General features: G+C 39.1%; 1 protein-coding gene across 3 annotated transcripts in view; it reads right to left on the minus strand.

The window, feature by feature from the left end:
- The window catches only part of UGP2 (UDP-glucose pyrophosphorylase 2), a 53,064-nt gene that overhangs the window by 24,775 nt on the left and 3,358 nt on the right, over window positions 1–24,931 (minus strand). For all 3 annotated transcript variants that reach the window (XM_081253950.1, XM_081253951.1, XM_081253949.1), the window contains exons 2-3: window positions 11,618–11,745; window positions 10,667–10,774 (exon numbers count right to left, since the gene is read on the minus strand). In XM_081253950.1, the coding sequence (XP_081110076.1) occupies window positions 10,667–10,774; window positions 11,618–11,731 (222 nt within the window). In that variant the 5' untranslated portion in view covers window positions 11,732–11,745. The remainder of the gene's footprint in view (window positions 1–10,666; window positions 10,775–11,617; window positions 11,746–24,931) is intronic.

Genomic DNA, 24,931 nt, shown 5'->3' on the forward strand with positions numbered 1-24,931 from the left:
TCTCACATACCTGTTGAATAAGTATATGATTAAGAATATTATAGCTCAAAATCATGAGATTAGAAGTTTTAAACTATAAAAAATTGCTCAATACACATCATTAATGTATAGAAGCTAAACTGCAAGGAAGCTAAACTGCTAGCCCTGATAAAGGGTGTTGAAAAAAGAAAAACAAAACAGGAAAAATTAAAAGTAGCCATTTCTTCAGTGGGAACCAAGAACTATAAGAAATCGGAATTTCCTATGTAATTCAGAGTGAGAGAGCCACTCCTCACTTACCTCCTAAAAACACATTCCAACCAGCCTGCTATATAAAGCCTGCTATATAACCTCTCATCTCCTCTATTTTCCAGCACCTTCTTAGTTCAGCCAAATGGATCCCTCCAAATCGACAATGAACTGCAGACATGGTCCCTATTTACCTTGTGTAGACTCAGTTCTAATGTCACCTCTTCACCCCTAACTTGCTTAGGACTTTCCAACTCCCCAACTGCTCTTTCCTGCTACACTTGCTACATGTACCAGGAACCCACTTATCTAAAACGTTCTAGATAGGTAGACAGTAGATTTAAAAAACAAGTTCAAACACAGAACAATGAAGAAGTTTTAGGTACATAAACTATTTCAACTTTTTACAAATAATAAATAGTACAGTCGTTCACAGAGATCTTTTCCTTTGGTATGGTATGGATCTGCTGACCAGAGCTCTGTCAACTTATGTAAACCACACCAATAAGATACCATCTGTGATTTTCCAGTTTCGTTTCTTCAAAGTGGACCAAGATCTTAGTCAACTGTGAAACAATCTGCGTGCAGAAGATTCATACTTATCTCGCCCTCACCTAATTTAACAATACTTTTTTTTTCTTTTTGGCTACTCATCTTTATCCAACTTTCTCAAAGCATTCAACTCAATTTTCATGGAAATAAATTTTTAAGCCCATTTCATTCATAAAATTTAATTTCATTATGTCATTACAAAACTATAACTAGTATGAACAGGTTTGGGAACAAACACTATTGTTTTGGTGAACAAACCACTCCACTTAGTAAGAGAAGAACTTAGGATGATTAAGAGTAGACCCAAGCATTCAAAGAAAATGGAGGGCTTCCCTGGTGGCGCAGTGGTTGAGAGTCTGCCTGCCGATGCAGGGGACGCGGGTTCGGGCCCTGGTCTGGGAGGATCCCACATGCCGCGGAGCAACTAGGCCCGTGAGCCACAATTACTGAGCCTGCGCGTCTGGAGCCCGTGCTCCGCAACGGGAGAGGCCGTGATAGTGAGAGGCCTGCGCACCGCGATGAAGAGTGGCCCCCGCTTGCCACAACTAGAGAAAGCCCTCGCACAGAAACGAAGACCCAACACAGCAAAAATAAATAAATAAATTAATTAAAAAAAAAGAAAGAAAATGGAGAACACCAGTTAATCGCTCTAGGATGGAAGTGCGTTAGTGAACTGTCTCTGAAACTACCTTCATAGCTATTATCCTATTGTACTATAAATGTAACTGTGTAAACATCTCCCCACTAAACCAAATATTCAAAATTGGTTTGTTCATTCCTTTAGCCCTCCAGGCAGCTACACAGACCCTGAGGCAGCCAAAGCCCTCCTCCCAGCTTTAAACAGCCTCTTGTATTTACCCCATTCATTTTCTGTGTATGTTATTACATGGGAAAGGTTGGGAAGCATTGCACAAAGTTGTAAGGTGTTTAAGAGCAGTGATTGTCTTTATTTTTGCATTCCCAATAATTAAAATAGTGGATATTTGATAAATTTGTAGAGTAAAAGTAATGAGTAAAGGAGACCCTTGTCTTCAGCCAGGGGGAGAGGTGTGACTGCTGAGGTAAACCTGGGCCAGCACAGCAGCGATGGGAAATGAGTCTTTTAAAATAATCTTATTTCTTTACACATTTATGTTTTCTCTCTTCTACCAGAATGAAGCTCCACTGAGTGTTAGGCCCTTGTCTATCTTGTTCACTTGTATTCTGATGCCTAGATAAATGCTTATCCCACAGTACCCATTTAATAAATATTTGTTAAATGTGTTGCTGTTAGAACTTCAAAGTCAAGTGAGGATATCTGAAGCTCTAAGGGAAGGAGTGGAGCCTACTCAACAGTTCTACTCAAGGAAAGGTGGAGAAATGATGGAAAAGCCACGCTTTAAACACTTTCAAGTTCCTTTCAAACATGGATGGCAACTGGTGATTGCTCTATAACATACCAGAGTGGTTAACAGCCTGGTCTCAGGCAGATCTGGGCCTAAATTCTGGTTCTGCCACTTACTTAATAGTTAAGTAAACCACCCAGTCTCAGAGCTTTCAATTGTGAAACAGAGAAAACAGCGAGCTCCTAGACTCATCTGAGGATCATGTAAGGAAATGCATGTGAAAGCTGAGAACATGCTTGGCACATCAGCACAGAATAAATGTCTGCTGTTATTGCTCTTATTACTGTTGCTGATAAGCACATAAAGTAGGCCCCATTCTGCGCACTAGAGATGAAAATAGGGCTGTACTCCTTGAAGAGCTCCATTATTGTTACTAAAGGATATGAAAGAAACAGGTCTTTGGAGCCTGCCACCTGGTTCATACCAGGGCTCTTCCTTTTAGACGAATTACTAACTCTGAACTTCAGCTTCCTCTTTTTAAAATGAGCATAATAGCACCTATCTTCCAGGTCTGTTGTGAATATTAAATGAGATAACAAACACAAAGGATTCAGTACATCTGACATAAGCACCCCAACACTGAAAATAAGCATTAACTACAGAATACAGAGCTGCACATTCACAGGTTTTTATGAAATTTTTAAATGAAAAATCCTTAATGCTTTGCTTCATTAAAAAAGAAAAAATTTTGGAATAGTGTTTGTTTCATGCTCTTTTGAAATAATAGAAAACTTTCCAATCTCCCAAGGGCTTTAGGACTATATACAATGAAGACACTTGTCTTTCACAAGCCTTTCTATAAAAAGAAATCTTTGTTTAATGGCTTACTTCCGCCTTTTTCCATATTTAGTCTAGTTATAGGTACCCCTCTGGCATTTCTATATTTCTTCTCAGCTATCTTTTTTTTTCTGAGCATGGAAGAAACATTCCATAAGCATTTTAGCAATTATTTTGTGCTTCCTTTGACTCAGCAGGAAGTTTAAAAATGAATACGGGTAACAAAAATCAAACTATTCTAAAATTAAAAGTTTATTTAAACACGTATTGTAAGTTGTTAACTTATTCAATTCTCATGTGTTTACCTACCTATAGCATTTTGTTTCTTACCCTCAATATTTTTGCCTCTCAAAGTCCCATACTTACTGCCCTCCCATTAAAACTTGTAGCAACTTCTAGGACTTCCTTGGTGGTCCAGTGGTAAAGAATCTGCCTTTCAATGCAGGGGACGTGGGTTCGATCCCTGGTCAGGAAACTAAGATCCCACATGCCGTGGGGCAACTAAGCCCTTGAGCCACAACTACTGAGCTTGTGCACCTCAAGGAGAGAGCCCGTGTGCCACAAACTACAGAGCCCACACGCTCTGGAGCCTGCACATCACAACTAGAGAGAGAAAACCAGCACGCCACAACTAGAGAGAAGCCCACGCACCGCAACGAAGAGCCTGCACGCCTCAACAAAGACCCTGCAACTAAGACCAAATGCAGCCAAAAAATAATAATAAAAATAAAATAAATTAAGGAAAAAATTGTAGCAACTTCCAAAATGCTGAAGAGATTTAAAATCATAATAGTCTTATTACAACTGTACACTTTAAACCTGATAAACTAGAGAAGAGATGGCAGTAAAAGAACTGACAGAAAACCTAAATGACAAAAACAAGAAACAGAGTGATTACAGATGGCAAATGATCCTACAAAGTAGGAGGTAACTGAAGAGAAGTGCCAACTGCTCCCTAACCCTTACTATAATTGAGAATTTTTTTATAGACACTCTAGGAAGTTCAAAGACTTTTAGATATTTTTTTAACTGTTAAAGGCAAAATATATACAGATGGTAAAAAAAAAATTCAAATACTACAAACAGGTATATGTACATCACCCCTTTATAGAAGTGAGCTAAAACCATAAAATTAGTCAACCTTGTGAGACATTTGGCCCATATCCTTATCAGCTAGGGTGGTAGTTCTCAAAGAACATTCCACTTCAGTATGGATTAGAAAGGACAAAGGGTGATGACCAGAGAGTTGGAAAGGAATTCTAACAGAGGAAGATGCAAAGTCCAAAAGCCAATCTGTTTATGTGACTAGGACTAGCTCTTCACTAAAATCACCGTACATTTCCCCTATAAGTCAACCCTCCTGTTAGTCTGTGGACAAAAGATGCTTCAAAATAACTGTGACAATCCTAAATTTCCTAAAAAATAACACTCAAGCCTCTAACACCAAATCCTATTTATGATGCATACTAGCTTTAAACTCTAAGGTACTAAATAGCAGTGTGATTAAAGTGATTAAAGCAGTGTACATTGTTAGTTTAATTATATAATTCACACTGTTGGAGCAGCCCTGGAGAAATGAAGGTGGGGCAGGGGGGAAAGGCCAGAGGCTATTAAAAAAAAGTTTTACGGAGGAAGATTAAAGAGCAGGTGGAAGGGGCTTCCCTGGTGGCGCAGTGGTTGAAAGTCCGCCTGCCGATGCAGCGGACACAGGTTCGTGCCCCGGTCCGGGAGGATCCCACATGCCAAGGAGCGGCTGGGCCTGTGAGCCATGGCCACTGAGCCTGCGCGCCTGGAGCCTGTGCTCCGCAACAGAAGAGGCCACAACAGTGAGAGGCCCGCGTACCGCCAAAAAAAAAAAAAAAAAAAAAAGATGTGCAAACATTAGCTGCACAATATATTATGATTCACCTTCCAAAAGACAAACAAATCTTAAAAATCTGTATTTTTACTCTGTACACGTACACTGTAACTTTCTCAGAATGCTTTATTATTATATTTAAACACGTTTTAATGTTTTTGTACTGATAAGACTAAGAGTAAGAAAAGCTCTCAGTTATTTTGTGGAGCAAAACAAAAAAAATCTGCTGAAGCTAAATACCACATTGATACGATATTTTTCATGCCAATTCTCTGTCTCAAACAAACAAGAAGAGTTGACCCTATATAACTCCTCCCCATTCACAAATACACCCTTACCCTTTTGAGGACTTTAAAACAAGAACAATGACAATCATAAATCAACCAGGGACTCTGTGTTCCTATCTAAATGAAAAAGCGTTCTTTAGAGAATATTTTTCATATAAATGATAATGTACTTTATTGTCACCTGAGGTCATGGCCAGCCAGGTGATAACAGCTTTTAAGTTAGGGCTCAAAAGAACCCGTCGGTCCCAGTACCTTCTTGAGTAGGCTCTGTGTCTTCCCATCTCTTTTATCTATTTCCCATCCCTCTCCATCCTCAACACTTAAGCTCAAACATTAAGCTTGGCGAGGAAAAAGACACTCTTACGGCCTCTCTAGAAAGCAATTAAATGGCCCAATGAAGCTGTACATGCTGACTGGTCCCTCCTTGCTAGTCGAAAACATTAACCTTAATACATATTTTTAAAAACTTTCCTTGGGCTTCCCTGGTGGCGCAGTGGTTGAGAGTCCGCCTGTCGATGCAGGGGACACGGGTTCGTGCCCCGGTCTGGGAGGATCCCACATGCCGCGGAGCGGCTGGGCCCATGAGCCATGGCCGCTGAGCCTGTGCGTCCGGAGCCTGTGCTCCGCAAGGGGAGAGGCCACAACAGTGAGAGGCCCACATACCGCAAAAAAAAAAAAAAAAAAAAAACTTTCCTTAAGTAGCTAAATATCAAGATAACTAAATGAATGTAATCATCAAGATTAACACTCACAAAATGGGGGCAAAGCATTATCCATGGCATAACTCCATAAATTGCGTTCTTCTTCTAAGCATAATTCAATAAAATATGGGCTCAATAGGCTTTTCAAAAAAAAACACGTATGTCAGAGAACAGACTGGTGGTTGCCAAAGGGGAAGAGGAAGTGAAATGAGTGACGGGGATCCAGAAGCACAAACTTTCAGTTATAAAATAAATAAGTCATGGGGATGTAAAGTAAAACATGGAGAGTACAGTCAATAACATTGTATTAACTCTGTATGGTGACAGATGGTAACTAGACTTTCAGTGGTGATCATTTAGCAATGCATACAAATGTTAAATTAAATCACTATGTTGTACATCTGAAAGTAATAAAATGTTGTATGTTAGTTATACCTCAATTAAAATATATATATATATGTGCTCACTGACAGAGCTAAAATGAAGTATTCAACACAGTAGGCAAGAATGAGTAAGTAAAACTTGACAACATAAAATTTCAGTGTCTCTCTATAAGTATATCCTCCAATCTAGTATTTACAAAAAGATAGTTTTACCTCAAATGTAATCATCTGAATTGAAAAAGGCATTTGAGGTCAGTTTTCTGGGGACCAAAGAAGTAAACTACTGAAGATCTTCTAAAAATAAATATACTAAAATGGGGTCAACAAACTTTTTCCATAAAGGTCCAGAAAGGAAGTATTTCCGGTTTTGTAAGCCGTATGGTCTTCATCACAACTATTCAACTCTGCCGTTGTAGTATCACAGCATTGTAACAGCTACAGACAATATGTAAGTGAGTAAGTGTGGTTGTGTTCTGATAAAACTTTATTTACAAAACAAGGTGGCCAACTCCTACACAAAAATATAGATCCTCTGTCATGACAATGTTTATATGCAAGGATGACATGAGAAATGTCACTCTAAATGGCTATTCTCTGACGATAATTTCTTTTTAGTTAAGAGGGTACAGTATCACCTGCATTTAAAAAATAAAAACCTATGTTCAGGCTTCCCTGGTGGCGCAGTGGTTAAGAATCCGCCTGCCAACACAGGGGACACGGGTTCGAGCCCTGGTCTGGGAAGATCCCACATGCCGCAGAGCAACTAAGCCCATGTGCCACAACTACTGAGCCTGTGCTCTAGAGCCCTCGAGCCACAACTACTGAGCCGCGTGCCACAACTACTGAAGCCTGGGTGCCTAGAGCCCGCGCTCCACAACAAGAAAAGCCACTGCAATGACAAGCCCACGCACTGCAAAGAAGAGTAGCCCCTGGTTGCCACAACTAGAGAAAGCCCACACGCAGCAACGAAGACCCAACGCAGCCAAAAACAAATTTTTAAAAATGCTTAAAAAAAAAACCCCTATGTTCACTAAATAATGTTGTGTTTTCAAAGGAAAACTGACCTCTATATAATCTCTATGACCAGAGAGTAAAAAGCCTGGGAGTCGGGGGGAGAGGGAGGGAGCCGGAGGCGTGTAGCGGAAGCAAGGCGAATGAATATTAACCTATAATTTGTATTCTCAGAACTACTTGCTAAAGCTAATAGTTAACATACAGAGTATATAAGACACATTTGTGCCCTCAAGAAGCTCATAACATAGTTAAAAGAGCAAACTTATTTTTTCCCTCTGCATTTCACAACCCTCAACATTAAGGGCACATGGGATTATAAGAACATTTTTTAAAAGATGCTCACAACCTAGGCTTTAAAATAAAGACTTTTTTTTTTTTTTTTTTTGCGGTACGCGGGCCTCTCACTGCTGTGGCCTCTCACGTTGCGGAGCACAGGCTCCGGACGCGTAGGCTCAGCGACCATGGCTCACGGGCCCAGCCGCTCCGTGGCATGGGGATCTTCCTGGACCGGGGCACAAACCCGTGTCCCCTGCGTCGGCAGGCGGACTCTCAACCACTGCGCCACCAGGAAGCCCAAAGACATATTTTTAATGGAGACTTACATTTTTATAAACAGAAAGAGAAAAGACTTCATAAAATCATATTATATCCAGAATTCTATATTCTATTTCTTTCTTTTTTTTTTTTTTCTATATCAATTCAGCATTCCTATCAGTAACTACAGCTCACTGCAGGGGCATAGCCTCCTGAAAGGATCTGTCAAGACCTTGTTTGGAATGGTGGCGCTGAACTGGAAAAATCCCTAGGTGGTTCTGATCCCTCTACTTGCTTCCTCCCCCCCACTCCAATCCCCACGCCAAGAAACCCTACTATGTATCATAATCTTCTCTCAAAATACACAAAGGCAGATTTCTCCATTGGCAAAGCAGAATCCTGAATCATAAAATATACTGAAAGTAATACATTTTTGTGCCTTCCTTCAAGGTAGGCTCTATCATCAAAAGGTTGTTTGGGCTTCCCTGGTGGCGCAGTGGTTGAGAGTCCGTCTGCCGACGCAGGGGACAAGGGTTCGTGTCCCGGTCCGGGAAGATCCCACATGCCGTGAAGCGGCTGGGCCCATGAGCCATGGCCGCTGAGCCTGCGCGTCCGGAGCCTGTGCTCCGCAACGGGAGAGGCCACAGCAGTGAGAGGCCCGCGTACAGCAAGAAGAAAAAAAAAAAAAAAAAGGTTAAGTTTGTGTAATGAGAAAAGAAATTCCCAAGTCTGCAAGAGTTAAGAAGAAAACCACACCTTTATCCCCAGGTCTGTCATTAATCAGAAAAGTAAAGTCATTTCAACTAGGAATAAATACCTAGCAAAAATATTAAGTATTTAAAGTGGGAAAATACATAACGCATAAATTTTTTATTATAATTTTAGGCCTAGTCCCAAACATTCTTTTTTTAATCTGACTGAATTTACAACTAGTTCCTTTTTAAAATTATATACCTATCCAGAAGATTGCTCTAAATAATTTTTCAGGAGAAAATATGATTAATTCTACCACTTAAAAGCAGAAAAATAAATCACAGTATATCACTAGAGCGAAGGAAATCAAAGACTAAAATAGAAGACACTAAAGAAAAAAATATATGTATATACACACTGTAATTGGCAAGCACTACAGACAAGAGGAATTTTAACTTCAACATCAAAAATGAGACTCCTCAAGGTGAACGCTTAGGTGGGATTTTTTTTTTTGCTTTGTTTTCTTTTTTTACCATGAGCATGTAATTTATAATTTTTAAAAATTATAAAATTTAAAAATTTTATAATTTTTAAAAGTTTTATAACTGAAAGACAATTTTGACATATAGGAAAAAAAGTACTCTTCACCAGGAACTACATTTAAGATTTTCTCATTGGAAGAAATATGAGGGACTCCATTAGCTTAAGCCACCAGATATGGTATACAAATGAATGCATGCAGTTATGTCCCAATACAACTTTACAAAACACAAGCAGTGGTGCAGCCCTCAGACAGTAGTTTGCCAAACTCCTGCTTAAAACAGCCCTGTTTTTAAACCAATATTAGATTATTTAAGATTACAGATACATAAGAGATAAACTATCTACATACAATTATTCCCCTCCATCAAGCCTTTTCTACCTTCAGTGAAAAATGCCACAAGCAGCAGTGGTCAAAACTGCTGACAGGAAAGGAAAGAAAGGTCACTGTGTTAACCAAACCTGTCCCTGAAACAATCACTTAATTTACATCAATCATTCAACTCAGGATACATGGTCTCCTGGCCTCAAAGACTAGTAAGAAGACAACACATGCATACAAACAACTGCTACTAATTAGGCTGGCTTACTACCACAGCAAGATAGAAATAACCACGAACATCTGCAAAATGTTTCATGGTTTAACATGTTTCCATATGTTTCTTTTTTGTTTATTTTTTTTTTGCTTTATAACAAATTTAATCAGTTATACATATACATATGTTCCCATATCCCCTCCCTTTTCCGTCTCCCTCCCACCCTCCCTATCCCACGCCTCCAGGCGGTCACAAAGCACCAAGCTGATCTCCCTGTGCTATGCGGCTGCTTCCCACTAGCTATCTACCTTACGTTTGGTAGTGTATATATGTCCATGCCGCTCTTTCACTTTGTCACAGCTTACCCTTCCCCCTCCCCATATCCTCAAGTCCATTCTCTAGTAGGTCTGTGTCTTTATTCCTATCTTACCCCTATGTTCTTCATGACATTTTCCATATGTTTCTTAAGACAGTCTCATAACAACCCTGTGAAGTACAGAAAGCATTTGGTATCATTCTCATTTTACACAAAGCTCAAAAGCAGTAGAGCTAGGATTTGAACCTCCGATACTAACGCATTACACCTCTTCGGTGCAGCTTTCTGCTAGGAGCTGACAACAGAGGTAGAGTCATTTAGACTGAGCCTCAAAGAATGAGCAGGATTTTGATAGGTGAAGAGCCCGTAGCATTCCAAGGAAACAACATACACAGAAGTCTAGAAGCAGGGAAATACCATGCATGTGAAGGGAATGCTGGGTTGGTTCAAGAAAGGCAGGCAAGGGAAATACAGCTAGAAAGATGGGTTGAAAGCACAGGGAGAGCTTTAAGTAGCTGACAATGACTGTACATGACCCTATAGGCAATGAGAAATCAGATGGTTTGGAGATAGAAGGAAGAAAACATAATGAAGCTCTTACCATGTGTTTGAACAAAAGAACTGCCTCACATTCAAGGATGTTAAGTTATGAGGTAGTGTTATAGGGAGATTAGACTTTCATAAGTGCTCTGCAGGACTGGATAGATGGGTCTAAAAGAAAGGAAAGTAGTAGCAGGCTATCTCTGTAGTTTCAATGTCTGAATTGATGGTTCCTACAGGTACCCTATAGTATCCCACCCCCCAAAGTTAAACCAGTGTCTGAAATTACCTTAAATTTTCCTACATTTTATCCAAAACTTACCGAATCTTCTGGAGGTCTCTGGATTTTTCCCCAATCCACAGAAGGTCCCTTTTCTTGCAAAAATCTATGAAATAGCTTCCGAAATCCATCGAGGTCTTTTTTGGTGTGCTATGAGAATAGAAGTCGTTGTTATAACTAGCAGAATACTTAATATTTAATAAAAACAGACATATATTGTACATTTAAAATACCTTTCAGTGAAATTCTTATACCTTTAAACATGGAGTACAGCAGAGACTTTTTTACACCCCAATTTAAAACTAAAGAGGAAAAAAGCTAATAGGAACAACACTTAAAGGAATACAAGTAAACTCCCCATCTCCCACCTGTATCATGTAATCTGAACACCATCTGGCCTGTGGGAATTCCAACTGGTTCTCTACATTTACTCACCAATGTATTTCTCTACTTCTTTTAAGTGACAATTAATCTTCACCAAAAGAACAAGAAGGAGCAAAAAACAGCTAACCTCAAAACATTAAGTATAAACTGAAATTTGAAAATGAAAAGGATAATCTATTGATTTATAAGTAGAAAAGTAAACACCTGCCTATTCTGGGAAACCTCTATCATAGCTGTCAGAGTAGCACAGTTCTGTTAGAACTGGCTGTTTGGAAAAGGCATGCAGGATATAAGGTTGATCAATTAACTTCTCACAATTTTAACTGAACACTGGTATCCATTTTTCCATCCAATGATACCAAAACACAGATCACATAAATTGTAATTTTGTTCTGATTCTTTCAAACTTTAGAAACTTACCAGAATTTAAAAAATAAAAAAGACAATGGTTTTATAATGGGCAAATATTGAAAATCCTTAATTATTGAGCAATCTAATTTTTAAAATATATCACTACATCTTGTGCTTATTTCAGGCTAGATGATCAGTAGCAGCAATAGCAACTCAGTATGTAGATGGATGAAAGCGAAAACAGTGTAGGGTCCTTACTTCAAACTCGTGTGATGGTGCTGTTGTGAGTATCTTTTCTAGTTCCTTCTTCACAGATAATTCTAGTTCTTGTCGAATGACTTCTTGGAACTGAGAAGCACCATCTTGAGACATTGCTTTGCTGAGATCTTAAAACAAAAATATAAAAATCACAGACTGAGAACTCAGACAGCCATTCAAACAGCTGGTAAACCACAACCAATTTATTTCTGGTGTGCCAGCAAATGAAAAGGGCTCAATCTTCTGGTCCCATCAATCTCCAGGAGGATTTTAGCATTGTAAACTAGTTATGACTCAATAATCATAGGCACTCAAATCTGTTTGGTACATCTATATGCTTTACAGGTGTATCTAGAATACTAAACACTTTTGGGGAGATGAAGCAGGTGGAAGTAAAAGGATTAATCTTCACTTGAGCATATAGTTCCATCTCCGCTGATGTTTCTGTCCTAGCTGTCAAAGCTGGAAGAAAATGAGAACACCTGGAATAACATTAATGAGGGCATATTGTATAGAACCTGTCCTTATGGAACTGCTGCCTAAGAGAACTGAAGGGTTTGGCAATTGAAGCCAAATTGACTCCTTCCTCCTCCAGGACAGATGAAAAATTTAAGGAATCCTTTCCATTTTAGAAGGGGAGCCACTCTAGTCCATATTCCTCCCTAAAGAACCCCTTGAGAGATACTGGCTATTCCAAAGTGCCTCTACTTTCCTGGCATCAAAATTTTCATTTTAAAAGGAGAAGGACACAGGGCTGCCTCCCTGTTTCTGGTTCCTAATTTCAGCCAAACTTTTCAATGCTCATGTGTGCTGGACAAGACTATCAGGACTTCTGGCATAGCTGGGCACCTCTATAACAGATAGATCTCACTAAAGGTGACAGAAATGCCCGTTAGAAGAAAACAAACAAAGAAAAACGCAGAAAAAGAAAACATCCCAGGCCCAAGTACCTTAGGAGGAAAAGGCCAACAAGGTTGTTTTACATACTTCATTATCTAGACAGAAATTATCTTGTCTACTTCTTGTAAAATAAGGAACAATCGGATTATTGTTCACCCCCCCTTTATCCTCAATACCTAACTCAATCTTATTTTATAAATGTATTTTTGAAGCTCATGTTCAAACATTTCTTTTGATAGCTAGTTAGTTCTACAAATGTTGGTTAATTTAGCAAAACCATATTTCAACATACGTAAAAACCCTCCCACATACCATAAATTCCTTCATTTGTTATCTGGGCAGAAGGAAGCATATAGACAGAATTAAAGGCAACATAATCAATGTTTTAAAGATAGTTTTGAGAGCAGAAATTAGTAAAGTACTATTAAAAATTAGTAAATATGTAATTCCTGAGGTAATTTAATGTAGGTAGCCTTTCCCAAACACCGAAAAATGTTAACAAATGAGTTATTTATCATAGCTCTTCAAAAAAAAAGTATATACACAATTTCCAACACATTAAAATAAAAAAAAATACAAGGGAATTTGGTGAAAGCACACAATCTAATCCTAAAATAGTGTTTTCTAACTGCTTTTCTTAAAGGCTTAAGTTTATGGACTCCAGTTATTTTACTCCAGTAAAACTACCAAAATGACCTACACTGTAGTTCATAAATAACTTCTTTGTCAGCTAAGAAACATCATAAGAAACACACACCTGTATGTTCCATAAACAACATAAAGATATGTTTCAACTAGTAAGTAGCAATTTGATTATAACATGTAAAAGATGATGATAATGGATGAACACGTTAGCATAACTTTTTTTTTGCACATAAAGGGTTTACTTTAAATGTTTTAAGGATAGGATAGAGTTACATAATTATAAAATTACAGAATTAACAGACATATTGTTTATACTTATAAATGCAGAGAACAGGTAACTGTCTACACATTGTATGAAATAAAATTAAAATTAAAAATGAATTCAAGCTTGAAAGTTGAGGTCATTTACCTAATTTTAAAATGCAAATACGAAGACCTCTGAACTATATACATTCATTCAAACTGCACTAATGATGGAAAACACAAAAAGCACAGCATTCCCAAGGAACCACAGACATTTTGACCATAATTATTTTCTGTTATAGTAATTGTTCCTATTTTGTCTTTGGAGAACTTTTTTTTTTTAAGACAATCACCTTAAGAATGTTTTTAGACAGTACAATTTGTGACAATCAAAAAACGGTCTTCTAGGGCTTCCCTGGTGGCGCAGTGGTTGAGAGTCCGCCTGCTGACGCAGGGTACACGGGTTCGTGCCCTGGTCCGGGAAGATCCCACATGCCGCAGAGCGGCTGGGCCCGTAAGCCATGGCTGTTGAGCCTGGGCGTCTGGAGCCTGTGCTCCACAACGGGAGAGGCCACAACAGTGAGAGGCCCACGTACCGCAAAAAAAACAACAAAAAAAACCAAACCAGTCTTCTAATGGGTCCACAGCATTCAGAGGTTCAAGTCCAATGCACTTCGGGGTTTGGACTACTATCATTACTATGATAGGGAATTAAAAACTCCTACAGAACATTTAAAACTAAAGTTAATGTGACATCAACCATACATGTCATCCTTTGGCTGACTTAGTTGTAATTTAAAGTCACACGTTAAGTCCCCCACCAACTCCCATATTAATGTTTAAGAATTGATTTGGAAGAAAAATCTACTAAATATAAAACCTCTAAAGAACACATATATCATTTGATTCTGTATCACAGACTGATCAAAATAGATCAAAAGTAACTGTACAACAATTTTAAAAGTAAGTTTTTTATTAGACTCAAAAACATCTACAAGACTTGCTGTTTTGTTGTTGAAGTTAGGTCCTGAAGGCCAGCATGCACAGTCACATTCCTACAAATAGTGATAGAAACATTTAACTTACTTTATATTCTGGGAAAATAACAAATGTGAGATAAAATTAAATGTAACTACAAAGTTTAAAAATAACTGCAGTAGCTGTTTGAGACATGAGAACAGACCAGGGGGAAAAAAAAAAACAAAAAAAACCCCACCAAACTTTAGAGACTCCCTCTGCAGAACAACAACCTATCAATGTATGTGATTTAAGGTCAAAACACACAGAACCCATATTACTCTCCTTCCTTCCAAGCCTAGCAAAGAAAGGTTAGTTGAAAGACTCACATTTAATACTACATGTGATCTTTGCCAGCTGCAGCAGGTCCAATCTTCAGACACAGATTCAAAAAAACCCACACACAGATTCAAACTCGAGTTGTGACAGGGACTTCCTTGGTGGCGCAGTGGTTAAGAGTCCGCCTGCCAATGCAGGGGACACGGGTTCCAGCCCTGGTCCGGGAAGATCCCACATGCCGTGGAGCAACTAAGCCCGTGTGCCACAACTACTGAGCCTGTGCTCTAGAGCCTGCGAGCCACAACTATTAAACCCTCGCGGCTAGAGCCCGTGCTGCGCAACAAGAGAAGCCACTGCAATGAGAAGCCCGCGCACCTCAACAAAGAGTAGCCCCCTCTCGCAGCAACTAGAGAAAGCCCACGTGCAGCAATGAAGACCCAACGCAGCCAAAAATAAATTAATTAATTTAAAAAAACCCTCGAGTTGTGACAAATATCCCTAACTTTGATTGCTTTGATATAGCACCAAATGCAGATGAAGAACAACTTGTATTCCTTCTACCCCTCTACAAATCTTAACAGCTTTTACAACAAAAAACGTTATAAGCCTATTACCTTTTCCACCTCATTCCACTGCTGTTTCCTTCCCCTCCTCCTGGGCAAAGTGCTACTATGAAGTTCTGATTTTAAGTGATTAAAGAATAAGTAAGGGCTTTTAAGGAATAAAGAATTTTCAATCTTAAGCACCTGGCACAGACTAGGAAGCATGGAGCTAGAAACCATTTCCCTTTGCAGTGACCTCTTTTATCCATCCTGAATTTTTAAAGAAAGGTCTGGAATTTCTGGTAGGAAAAGAAGTATAGAACTCAGAAGCTTTCTTGGACTTAACATTCTCAGGTTACACTTCTGGCAATGGCAGCTGTGTTTCTAATGGAAGGTCAATTAAAGAATCCACTGAATAATGCAAGCTTTCTAACCTCCTAAGATGTTTTGTACCACCTCACTTCCTAGCAATAGAGAATTGATCCCCCTCCACTTTAGATAGAAAGAGCGTTTTAGGAATCAACCATTTCATTACCTCAATCATAAAACATTTTTAGACAAGAGACGGAGCATTTAATCTACCCTCAACATTTTACAGATGAGGAAACTGAGGGTGAAAAGTTAAATGACCTACCCAAGGTCACAGAGCAGGCTAATGCTGGAAGCAAAGCCAATTTATTCTGAGCCCAATTCCACCACAGTGAGGTAGAAATATCCTGCTCATTTTTTCCCTCCTAGTCTGGCTCTCTTTAATCTTTGGCACAAAATCCCCAAATAACACTCTCCTCTGAAAGCACGTCTATCAGAATGTCTTCTTATGCCCAGTGGAACAGACAGGAACCTCCCTACCACATGAAACTGGGTTTACTAGAACTGTCTTAGTTGACTTAATGACGATTTAGTAAATTGGGGATAGAACAAGCAGTAGCTTTTTCGTAACTTTTCCCGCACCTCAATTGCCTAATTCTTTCCTGTTTAGGAAAACAAAGATTTCAACACCATCGACTTTCCCCTATCCAACTGGAGCCAAAAAAGGGGGGAGGGGAAGAGAAGAGGAAAGGAATAGAATTGAGAAGTAGGAGACTAGCAAGTGATTGTTTTCGTTTCTTAATTCAGTTATTTCATTTTATCCATTTCAGCAACTAAGAAGTGTACACAATACCCTTCCCTGACATCCTGATACTGTCAAACAAAACAACTTCACATTCCAAAGCAGAAAGCTAGCTTCACAAGGAGCAGGCCAGAGATAACACCTAGAGCAACTAAGAAGGTGAGGAGCCCTCCCTCCCAGGCCACCTCCCACCACTCGTTAGATCTGATTAGTCCCAACCTTCCTTGGAAACCCACAATGAAAGGTACCCGAAGTCATAGAATTGGCAAGCTCACTTAATCTTAAACCAGCAAATGACTTGTGAGCCAAATAAGTACGAAACTCTAAGAACGTAGTGGCAACTGGAAATAACCACGAATAAAGCCGAGGACATATGCTGAGTAGACTTATGACTTATTAAAGCTAACCAGCCTCTCCCGGGCTCTTACTGCAGTCCTTTAAACCAGTTGTTTGCGAATATTCCTCTAGAAAAGCTCTTATTCTTTGGATTCAGCCACCCAGTATTATCCTACATCTTCTCCTACCTCTCTAACCATGCCTCAGTTTCCATAACTGGCTCCTTCTTTCTTCTCTACTCCCTGGGTTTCCTAAGATTCTGTCCTCAGACCATTTTCCCCCTCAATTATTCCCTTATTGATCTCCTTACTGATAACTCCCAAATACATGCCTCTCATCCTGATCTTTTTTTTCTGAGCTCCAGGCTCACATTCCCTACTGCCTTCTAGACCTTTTGCACCTGGATACCCAGCTGGGTACCTCAAGCTCAACATGTCCAAAACAAAACTCATCATCTAAACTAAATTCATCTCCCTGCCTCCACCCCTCCTGCCCCGGCACCCTATGGCATTAACATTCTCCTAGTCACTCCGAGGTGACCTAGAAATCTCAGTCACAGTTGGCTCTTCCCTCCTTTCCCCTCACATTACATCCAATCCAATACCAAACTTCCTAATTGAACTGCCACCATTCCATTCATCGCTTTCCATTCCCACTACTGCTACTTTAATTTCACTCTCCTGGTCATGATGACAACAGCTTTCTAACTAGTCTACCCATCTGTCACTCTAATCTGGTGGTACCAGGCAGAATGGATTCCTTCCCTTAAACTGCAACTCTGATCATGTCACTTCTCCATTTGATGGGATTTTCATTTGATGGGAAAGAAATACAAATTCCTTAGCCAGGCATACCTTAAAAGCCAAGCTGAAGTACTTTTCTGAGTAGCCAAAGCTAAAGAAAGTGCTCAAGCAGAATGCCTAAAGGCTCCAAGTTCCTGTCTCAGTAGTACTTCTAAAACTTTAATATGCATACAGATCACCTGGAGGGCTTGTTAAAACATGGATTCCTGGGCAAGCTCCCAGAGATTCTGCCTCTGGGTCTGGAGTGCAGAGAATATGCATTTCAAATAATTGAATGCAGCCAGTACTGCCTTGAGTGGCTCTGATATAGACTCTACTCCATTTATTTGAACATGTTTGTATCAGCCATGCATATCAATTGTCTTCCTACCCCGTTGCTATTCTGGTCACCTATTCTCTGCCCCAAGGCCTTCAGAAATGGCACCAGGCCCAGACTGGTCCAAAGCCTTCCCAGGGATTGGTTTAAATGTGAAACATAAAATGATTCTGGCCAGTGAGCAACAAAGATATAGTTTGCAAAGGACTTTGGATAAAGGCGTTCCTCACTGAAAAAAGAGACACCTGAGGAAAATATAGTATCTTTTCCATCCCTGGCCACAATGAGTATGTGTCTACCCCTCACCTTCAGTTTCTTCTGCCATTTAGTGACTTTGAAGAAAGCTGACCCAAGAACGAGACAAATATACTTAAGAGAGGAGAAGGAAGAAAAGACCGATGCAGTCTTTGCACGGAATCAACCAACCCTGGAACATCCTACTTCAAGATTCATGTGATGTAAGTCTCTCATTTTTTAAGCCAACAGAGTCGGTATTTTTCTGCTCTATGAAATTAAAACCATCCTAACTATTATAAGACTGTTCCAAAACACATATCTCAAGTGTAATTCAAAACTTTTAGAGAAGGGTAGGCAGAAATGAGGAGAGAAAAATAGAAATTAAAGGCTCAGTTGTGAATTCCAAAGTCATGAGAATCATCCCAACACCCGGGAAACTCCCTGATCCCTCAGCCCCCAAAAGCTCAAACTCTGTAAGTTGAATAGCGTCTGCTATTGTGGAGGTGGCATTCCTTGTGTTCTAGGTGGTGGCTTCTGAACGTTCAGAGGCCTTCCTTTCTACCACAACTCGGCTACGTGGAGGTTTTAATCTGCGCTGTATCAGACACATATCAAATACCCCCAAAACTTTAATTCTCTGCTGAGATGTCTGTCTGTATCACCTTAAGGGCACAAGCCATATAGTGTTATTCAACTTTTTTTCCTACACCTACCTCAACACCTGGCACAGCACAGGCACCTGATAATGTATAATGGAGATCAAGACATAACTTCTCATATTAGTGGTTTGAACAGCCAGTAATATATTATTTGTGTGTTCAATTTAAATGTAATCTCTTCCTAGAAATCTTTCTAAACTAAGCACGGTTGCCCATTACATGCTCATATGGTAGATCCTTGAACCTCCCCTTTATGACATCATACTTTCTAAAATTTATTCAATGTATATCTTACCCAACAATATCCAAGAATATATTGTATCTATTTTGTTCACCACTGTATACCCAATGTATTCATAAAACAGAGCCTGAAACCTAGTAGATACTCAAGTAATGTTTATTAAATTAATGAGCCTATTATGATACTGCAATGTACTGGGTATAAAGAAGGTAGAGTCCTGTCCAATGGAGGTAGTACCCGGTAAGGCCAAAGAGAAAGGGTTCAAGAGCTATGATTTCCAGTCATGGAGAAGTGGGGCTAAGAAAAGTATGGGCTGTGTCTTGAGTACCTGAAGTACCTAAGGTTTCTCAAGCAGAGGCTGATTGAATAGTCAAGTATCAGGGATATGGTCAAAGAAATTCCAAACCTGTAGTCAGTTTAGACAAAATGACCTCTAAATTTCCTTTCAATTTTTATTACTGTGTATAAATGTCACCATAGTGTTTTCATTAACTTTAGAGATTAAACAAAATTGGGCAATTTATATATTCAAATTTAGCTTCATTTAGGAAAAACACAGAAAAATTAAGTTCGTGTCATTCAATCATAAAGAAAAATCAATTAGTTCGTCTTATACAATTTTATATGATCTTTCAGTATTAAAGTCAATATTATTTTAGCTTATAAACTATAGTATGACTGTTTACATTTACACAGATTTTTAAATGATTCAGCCATGTACATCCTAACACTTGCATGGGTCACAGCCACATGAATGCTTAATAAATGATTTTTGATTAACAAAAATTAAAAGGTACTAGGCTTTTGAGAACTGTTCCAGCACTGAACATGCAGAGCTACTTGATAATCAAGATTTTTGCTAATCATGCATTGCTTGCTTAAAAAAATTTTTTAACTGTTAGAATTTATACATAAACCAGACTTCTCATTAATAATTAAGATTAACCTTGCTCTCATACAACAGAGTAGCTCTTAAAACACAAACAACAACAAAAAAAAACAAAAAAACCAGAGAATATCACTTCTGGAAAACAGAACATTCAGGAGAGATGTGCCAACTAGTTAAATAATATCACTCTGCAACAAGTTTAATGGATGGTAAGGGGCCTATCACACCCATTTCCCATTTGTTGAGAGGAGAGAAAAGGGATACAACATAAAATCACCATCAAGGACCAAAAAATGATTTGACAGACCTGCCGTGTAATTTGATACACGTGCATTTAGATAAAATTTTTAACCTTGGAAAGGCTTTAAGGTCAGTGAGTCTAATTCCCTTATCTTGGAGATGAAACAGAGCCTAGAGATGCTGACTTGCCTAAGGTCACAGTGGCAGCCAAGCAAGAATCCCAACCCTGCTGCGTGGCGCCCTGCCTCTCCTTCCTGGAGGAAGTTCTCCCTTTCTCTGTTACAGTGGTGCATTATGTAGTTTACCACCCCCAGGCTGTATGCCACCAAATCTGAATGAAAACTGCGAAAACCCAAATATGTCGATCAAGTGAAGTTACTGCGTGAAGTGAAAACTGCATATCAGAATAAGCATTCTCTTGTGCGCTTCGACTTTTCCTTCTATATTGTTTATTTTCTGGGCAATGAAAAATCGAAGAAAGCTTTTATGTACTCTATAAATATTTTATTACCAGGCCTAAGCATTTTACCATCGGCGTAAATGAATCCGCAACAGTGCAGAACCGTGTTATTTGGTTTTCCTACACCCATTGGAAGCTTTAAAATTCTAGGCAGGGTTATAACATAAATGAAAAATCACATCAGTCTTTGCCAGGGCAGCAACCAGAGAAAAACACAAACTTCAATTACCTTTGCAGCCAAAGAGCAAGTGGAACTATTGTTAAAGGGAGTGTCCCCTAGAATAGCCTAACAATTAAAAAGTAGACTAAGCATAGCATGACTATTTCATGTACATGAGTATAACGAATAGTGGGGTTTTTTTTTAAGATACACGTAGAAATCACAGAGAAACAGGGAACTTTCTTGATTTACATAAAAAAAAACTAACAAATATCTAGCAATGGTTTGGAAAACAAAACATTTTGTTGTTTATATGTTAACTAAGACAACATAGCCAATTTCTCCATGGCTCTCAAAAACACTTCTTAATTGTCAAAATGGTTTGGGGACACAATGGACTTCATTTGGCAATGACGGAGAAAAGTAAACAATGGGACTGTTGGCAGAGGCAGAATTTGAATCCTAGACAATTACTTTGCAACGAAATGAAGGAGATGCTTGCTTACCAGTTAAGAGAACTGGAAAACAGCTTTCAAATGGAGTACTATCCCCTTTCTCACACATAAACCCAACCAAAAAACACATAAAGTTTAATTTTCTTTCAATAACTTAGTAAGCCAACTTGCAAAGAATTTAGTAAGTTATTAATAGAAAGATGCACGCCTGGTAGTACAATTTTAGAGACCTAAGACATATGGTTTCAATTAATAGTCACTGTGCCTGGGACAATCCATCAAATTACCCGAGACCAAAATGTCCACAATTCAAACACAATTACACCAAGTTCAAAACATGATAGTTTAGAAAAGAAACCGTAGGCTGTGTAAAAAGGACACCAGTCTAGAAAACCAAGCTTCTAAAGAGATCCCAAGCAATCAAAAGTGTGGTAAGTGAATCATATTTCCACATTCACTAAATCCCAAACCTTCAGAGGATCTCCCCCACAATTTTATTCTAATATTGCTGGGATTTTCTCCACGGGCATAAATTCTGGATATCAGGATGAATCATATTACATAAAGTTAATACAGTCAACTCATAATTATTCATTTTTACAGATAATCCAGAGTTAGTTTAACTTTTAAGTATTTGTTTATATTAACTTTTCAGTACTGGATATATCTGACTTTTTGGGAACTCCTAACATCTGCACTTCCACAAAAAGTACCAAATTCAACATGGTGGAAACTGGAAAATTACAATATATTATTCTTTGACCCAGAATATTTTCATTATTAGGCCAACTAATTTTCCTCACACAAATTAAGTATCCCATTCTTTTAATTAAAGTCACTACAATTCATAAAGTTAGTACAATTTTCTATGAAGAAAAATACACAGAGAATGTGAAGTGAATGTTAACTGATATTACAAGAAAACACCTACTGTCCAAAATTAACATCAATTTCCTTTTAATTTTTCAATTTATCTTCAGAATATTAAAATGGCACTTCCAAGAAGTGTACCAATTAATATTTCTTATTTCTCTAATGTCTAATTTCTTTTTTCCCTGAGTGGGCTTTCACAAATGAAAATCATCCATTTTACTAGAAGAAAGACCCAGTTATCAAGAACAAAGACAATTTAACCAAAGAGATTACAAGATCCATGTTGGAAAACAAAGTTTTCATCAGCTCAACTCTTTGAATTTCTTTTAATTTTCCATTTATAACTGTGACTCTCAATTTAACGAAATCTCTGTCTCTCTAGCAACATAGTGAATCTTAAGCTACATCTTTCAAAAATGAGAAGTGTGCCTTAGTCATTGCTTTGCCACCTCTAGTCCTGCCTCAAATCCATGCCACAACCTTCCTGGGCTGAAAACATCCCAGTCATCTAAATAATCAGCAACACGCTAAATTTAGTCTTAGGATTTGAGAAGAACCAGGCCTAGGCCTGACCTCTACAACCAGGCCCCAGAATGCTTCTCACCCCTGTATTCATCTGAGACCCCTCCTGTTACAATTAGTTCAGCTAATCTTCCCTGGCTACGTTCCACTGACCAAACAAGAATCACCAAAAAAAAGTCACTAAAAGAGAATTCCAACAAATGGAAAATCTGAAATACTTTTTAAGTGACACAGAGGTACTCAAACGGCTTCCCTTGAAATATAAGAAACTACCTCAATTTAAGAATATTAAGGGACATTTTAATATAATTTAAGTAGACAAACAGTTTTTTTTCCTCCAGGGACTTTCCTGGTGGTCCAGTGGTTAGGGCTCCATGCTTCCACTGCAGGGGGGCGTGGGTTTGATCACTGGTGGGGAACTAAGATCCTGCATGTCATGTAGCCAAAAATAATTTTTTTAATAAATAAATAAATAATTTTTTAAAGTTCCTCTAAATTACAGTATAAGTACATAACACGGCCTTAGCTGGCTAGATGACAGTAGGCCCAGTGCCATTTATAAATTTCAAATCATGTAGGGAGATTGCCCCATAGCTCTCAGAACTTTTGAAAAGCCAAATTCCAAATGGCACTGACTAACTAACATACCTGGCAAACGTCACAGCTGCTGATGACCCAGCAGGGTCACAGGAGGAGGTGTCACCTCCAACTGGGACAAGGGGCCCTTTCTCATTTAAGTAGTAGTCACATTTATTTAGAAAGATTGTGGGCCCTGCAACAACCCCTGGGATGGAGAAAACTAGCAAATGGAGATGTAATTTCACAGGCAGACAGAAGGTGACCTGAGGGCAGAATACACCAGCTAAGGAATTAAGCCAGAGATCCAGTAAAGAGTCCTCCTATGAGAAGGAATTCTAAGTGCCTGAGAAACAAAGACTTGGGAGATGCCCAAAGCAAGATGAACCTTCTTTTGGCCAAGGAATACATACTGGGAATTCTCCTGCCTATTGACATTAAGTATTTGTATTAATTGAACACTTCCACCTAATAACTTACAAAGTGCTTGAGAATGGACATGCCTAGCTTTCCTGTCAAGCAGGGGTCCCCAACCCTGTTAGGAACCGGGTGCACAGCAGGAGGTGAGTGGCAGGCTAGGGAGCAAAGCTTCATCTGCTGCTCCCCATTGCTCGCATTACCCCCTGAACCGCCCCCCCCGCCCCCATCCATGGAAAAACTGTTTTCCACAAAACCTGTCCCTGGTGCCAAAAAGCTTGGGGACCACTGCTATAAAGCACATTGCCTAGATCTGAGGGAAGAGATTCAAGCCGAGAATAGCAACCCCAGGTTCCAGGACATTCAAACACGTGTACACAACACACAGGTATAATACCCAGATCTGAATTTCAAGTGCCAGCCATAAGGGATACAGGAGAAATCCCAATACAGTACATTGCATATTGTAAGAGCTCATAATTTTAGTTGTTGATTGGACTGAAACAAAAACTGTCACCAATTATGTATTCACATCACTGTTCAAGCTTTCCCCTCCAACCCCATACTTTAAAAAATATATATATATCAACTCCCAAGTTGCTAGAGGCCTGAACACCAAACCTGGAATAGGAAAATAAAGAACTGTCATAGGTACATTGTTTCTGTTTGTGACATGCGGTTATACTTATAGTGGCAATGCTATCCAAAAAGCTACCATCGTTTTAAAAAGGAAACTAAAATTTACTGGCCATCTAAATGCATTCACGTAATTAATCTCATTTCAGCTTCTCAAAAACCCTTTGGCAAAAGTACTAATACCCAATGTTTATATAAGTAGAGACGGAGGTTCAGAAAAGTTGTCTATGATCACCTGTTAGTAACAGGATTCAAACCTAGGTCCATCCCTTTTATCTTTCTCAACATTTGTTAGAGGTGTTAATAAACTACAACCAAAAATGTAGGCTAGGGGCTTCCCTGGTGGTGCAGTGGTTGAGAGTCCGCCTGCCGATGCAGGGGACACGGGTTCATGCCCCGGGTCCGGGAAGATCCCACATGCCATGGAGCGGCTGGGCCCGTGAGCCATGGCCGCTGAGCCTGCGCGTCCGGAGCCTGTGCTCTGCAACGGGAGAGGCCACGACAGTGAGAGGCCCGCGTACCGCAAAAAAAAAAAAATGTAGGCTAAACTACTAAAAAGTACATGGAAAATCTGCATTTCTCATTTGTCATCCATGACAGATTCTTTCAGAGCATCCACCACTTCAAGACACTGTATTTCCCCCAGGAATATAATATTATCTTTGCCCACAGGGAACTGATAGTCTAGCTGGAGAAAGAAGCCATTGTTCCTGGTAAGTTTTTTAACATAAGAGGCAATAAAAGGTACTGAAAAGGA

The sequence above is a fragment of the Mesoplodon bidens genome, assembly GCF_964165515.1.
Source record: "Mesoplodon bidens genome assembly, chromosome: 14".
Lineage (NCBI taxonomy): Eukaryota > Metazoa > Chordata > Mammalia > Artiodactyla > Ziphiidae > Mesoplodon > Mesoplodon bidens.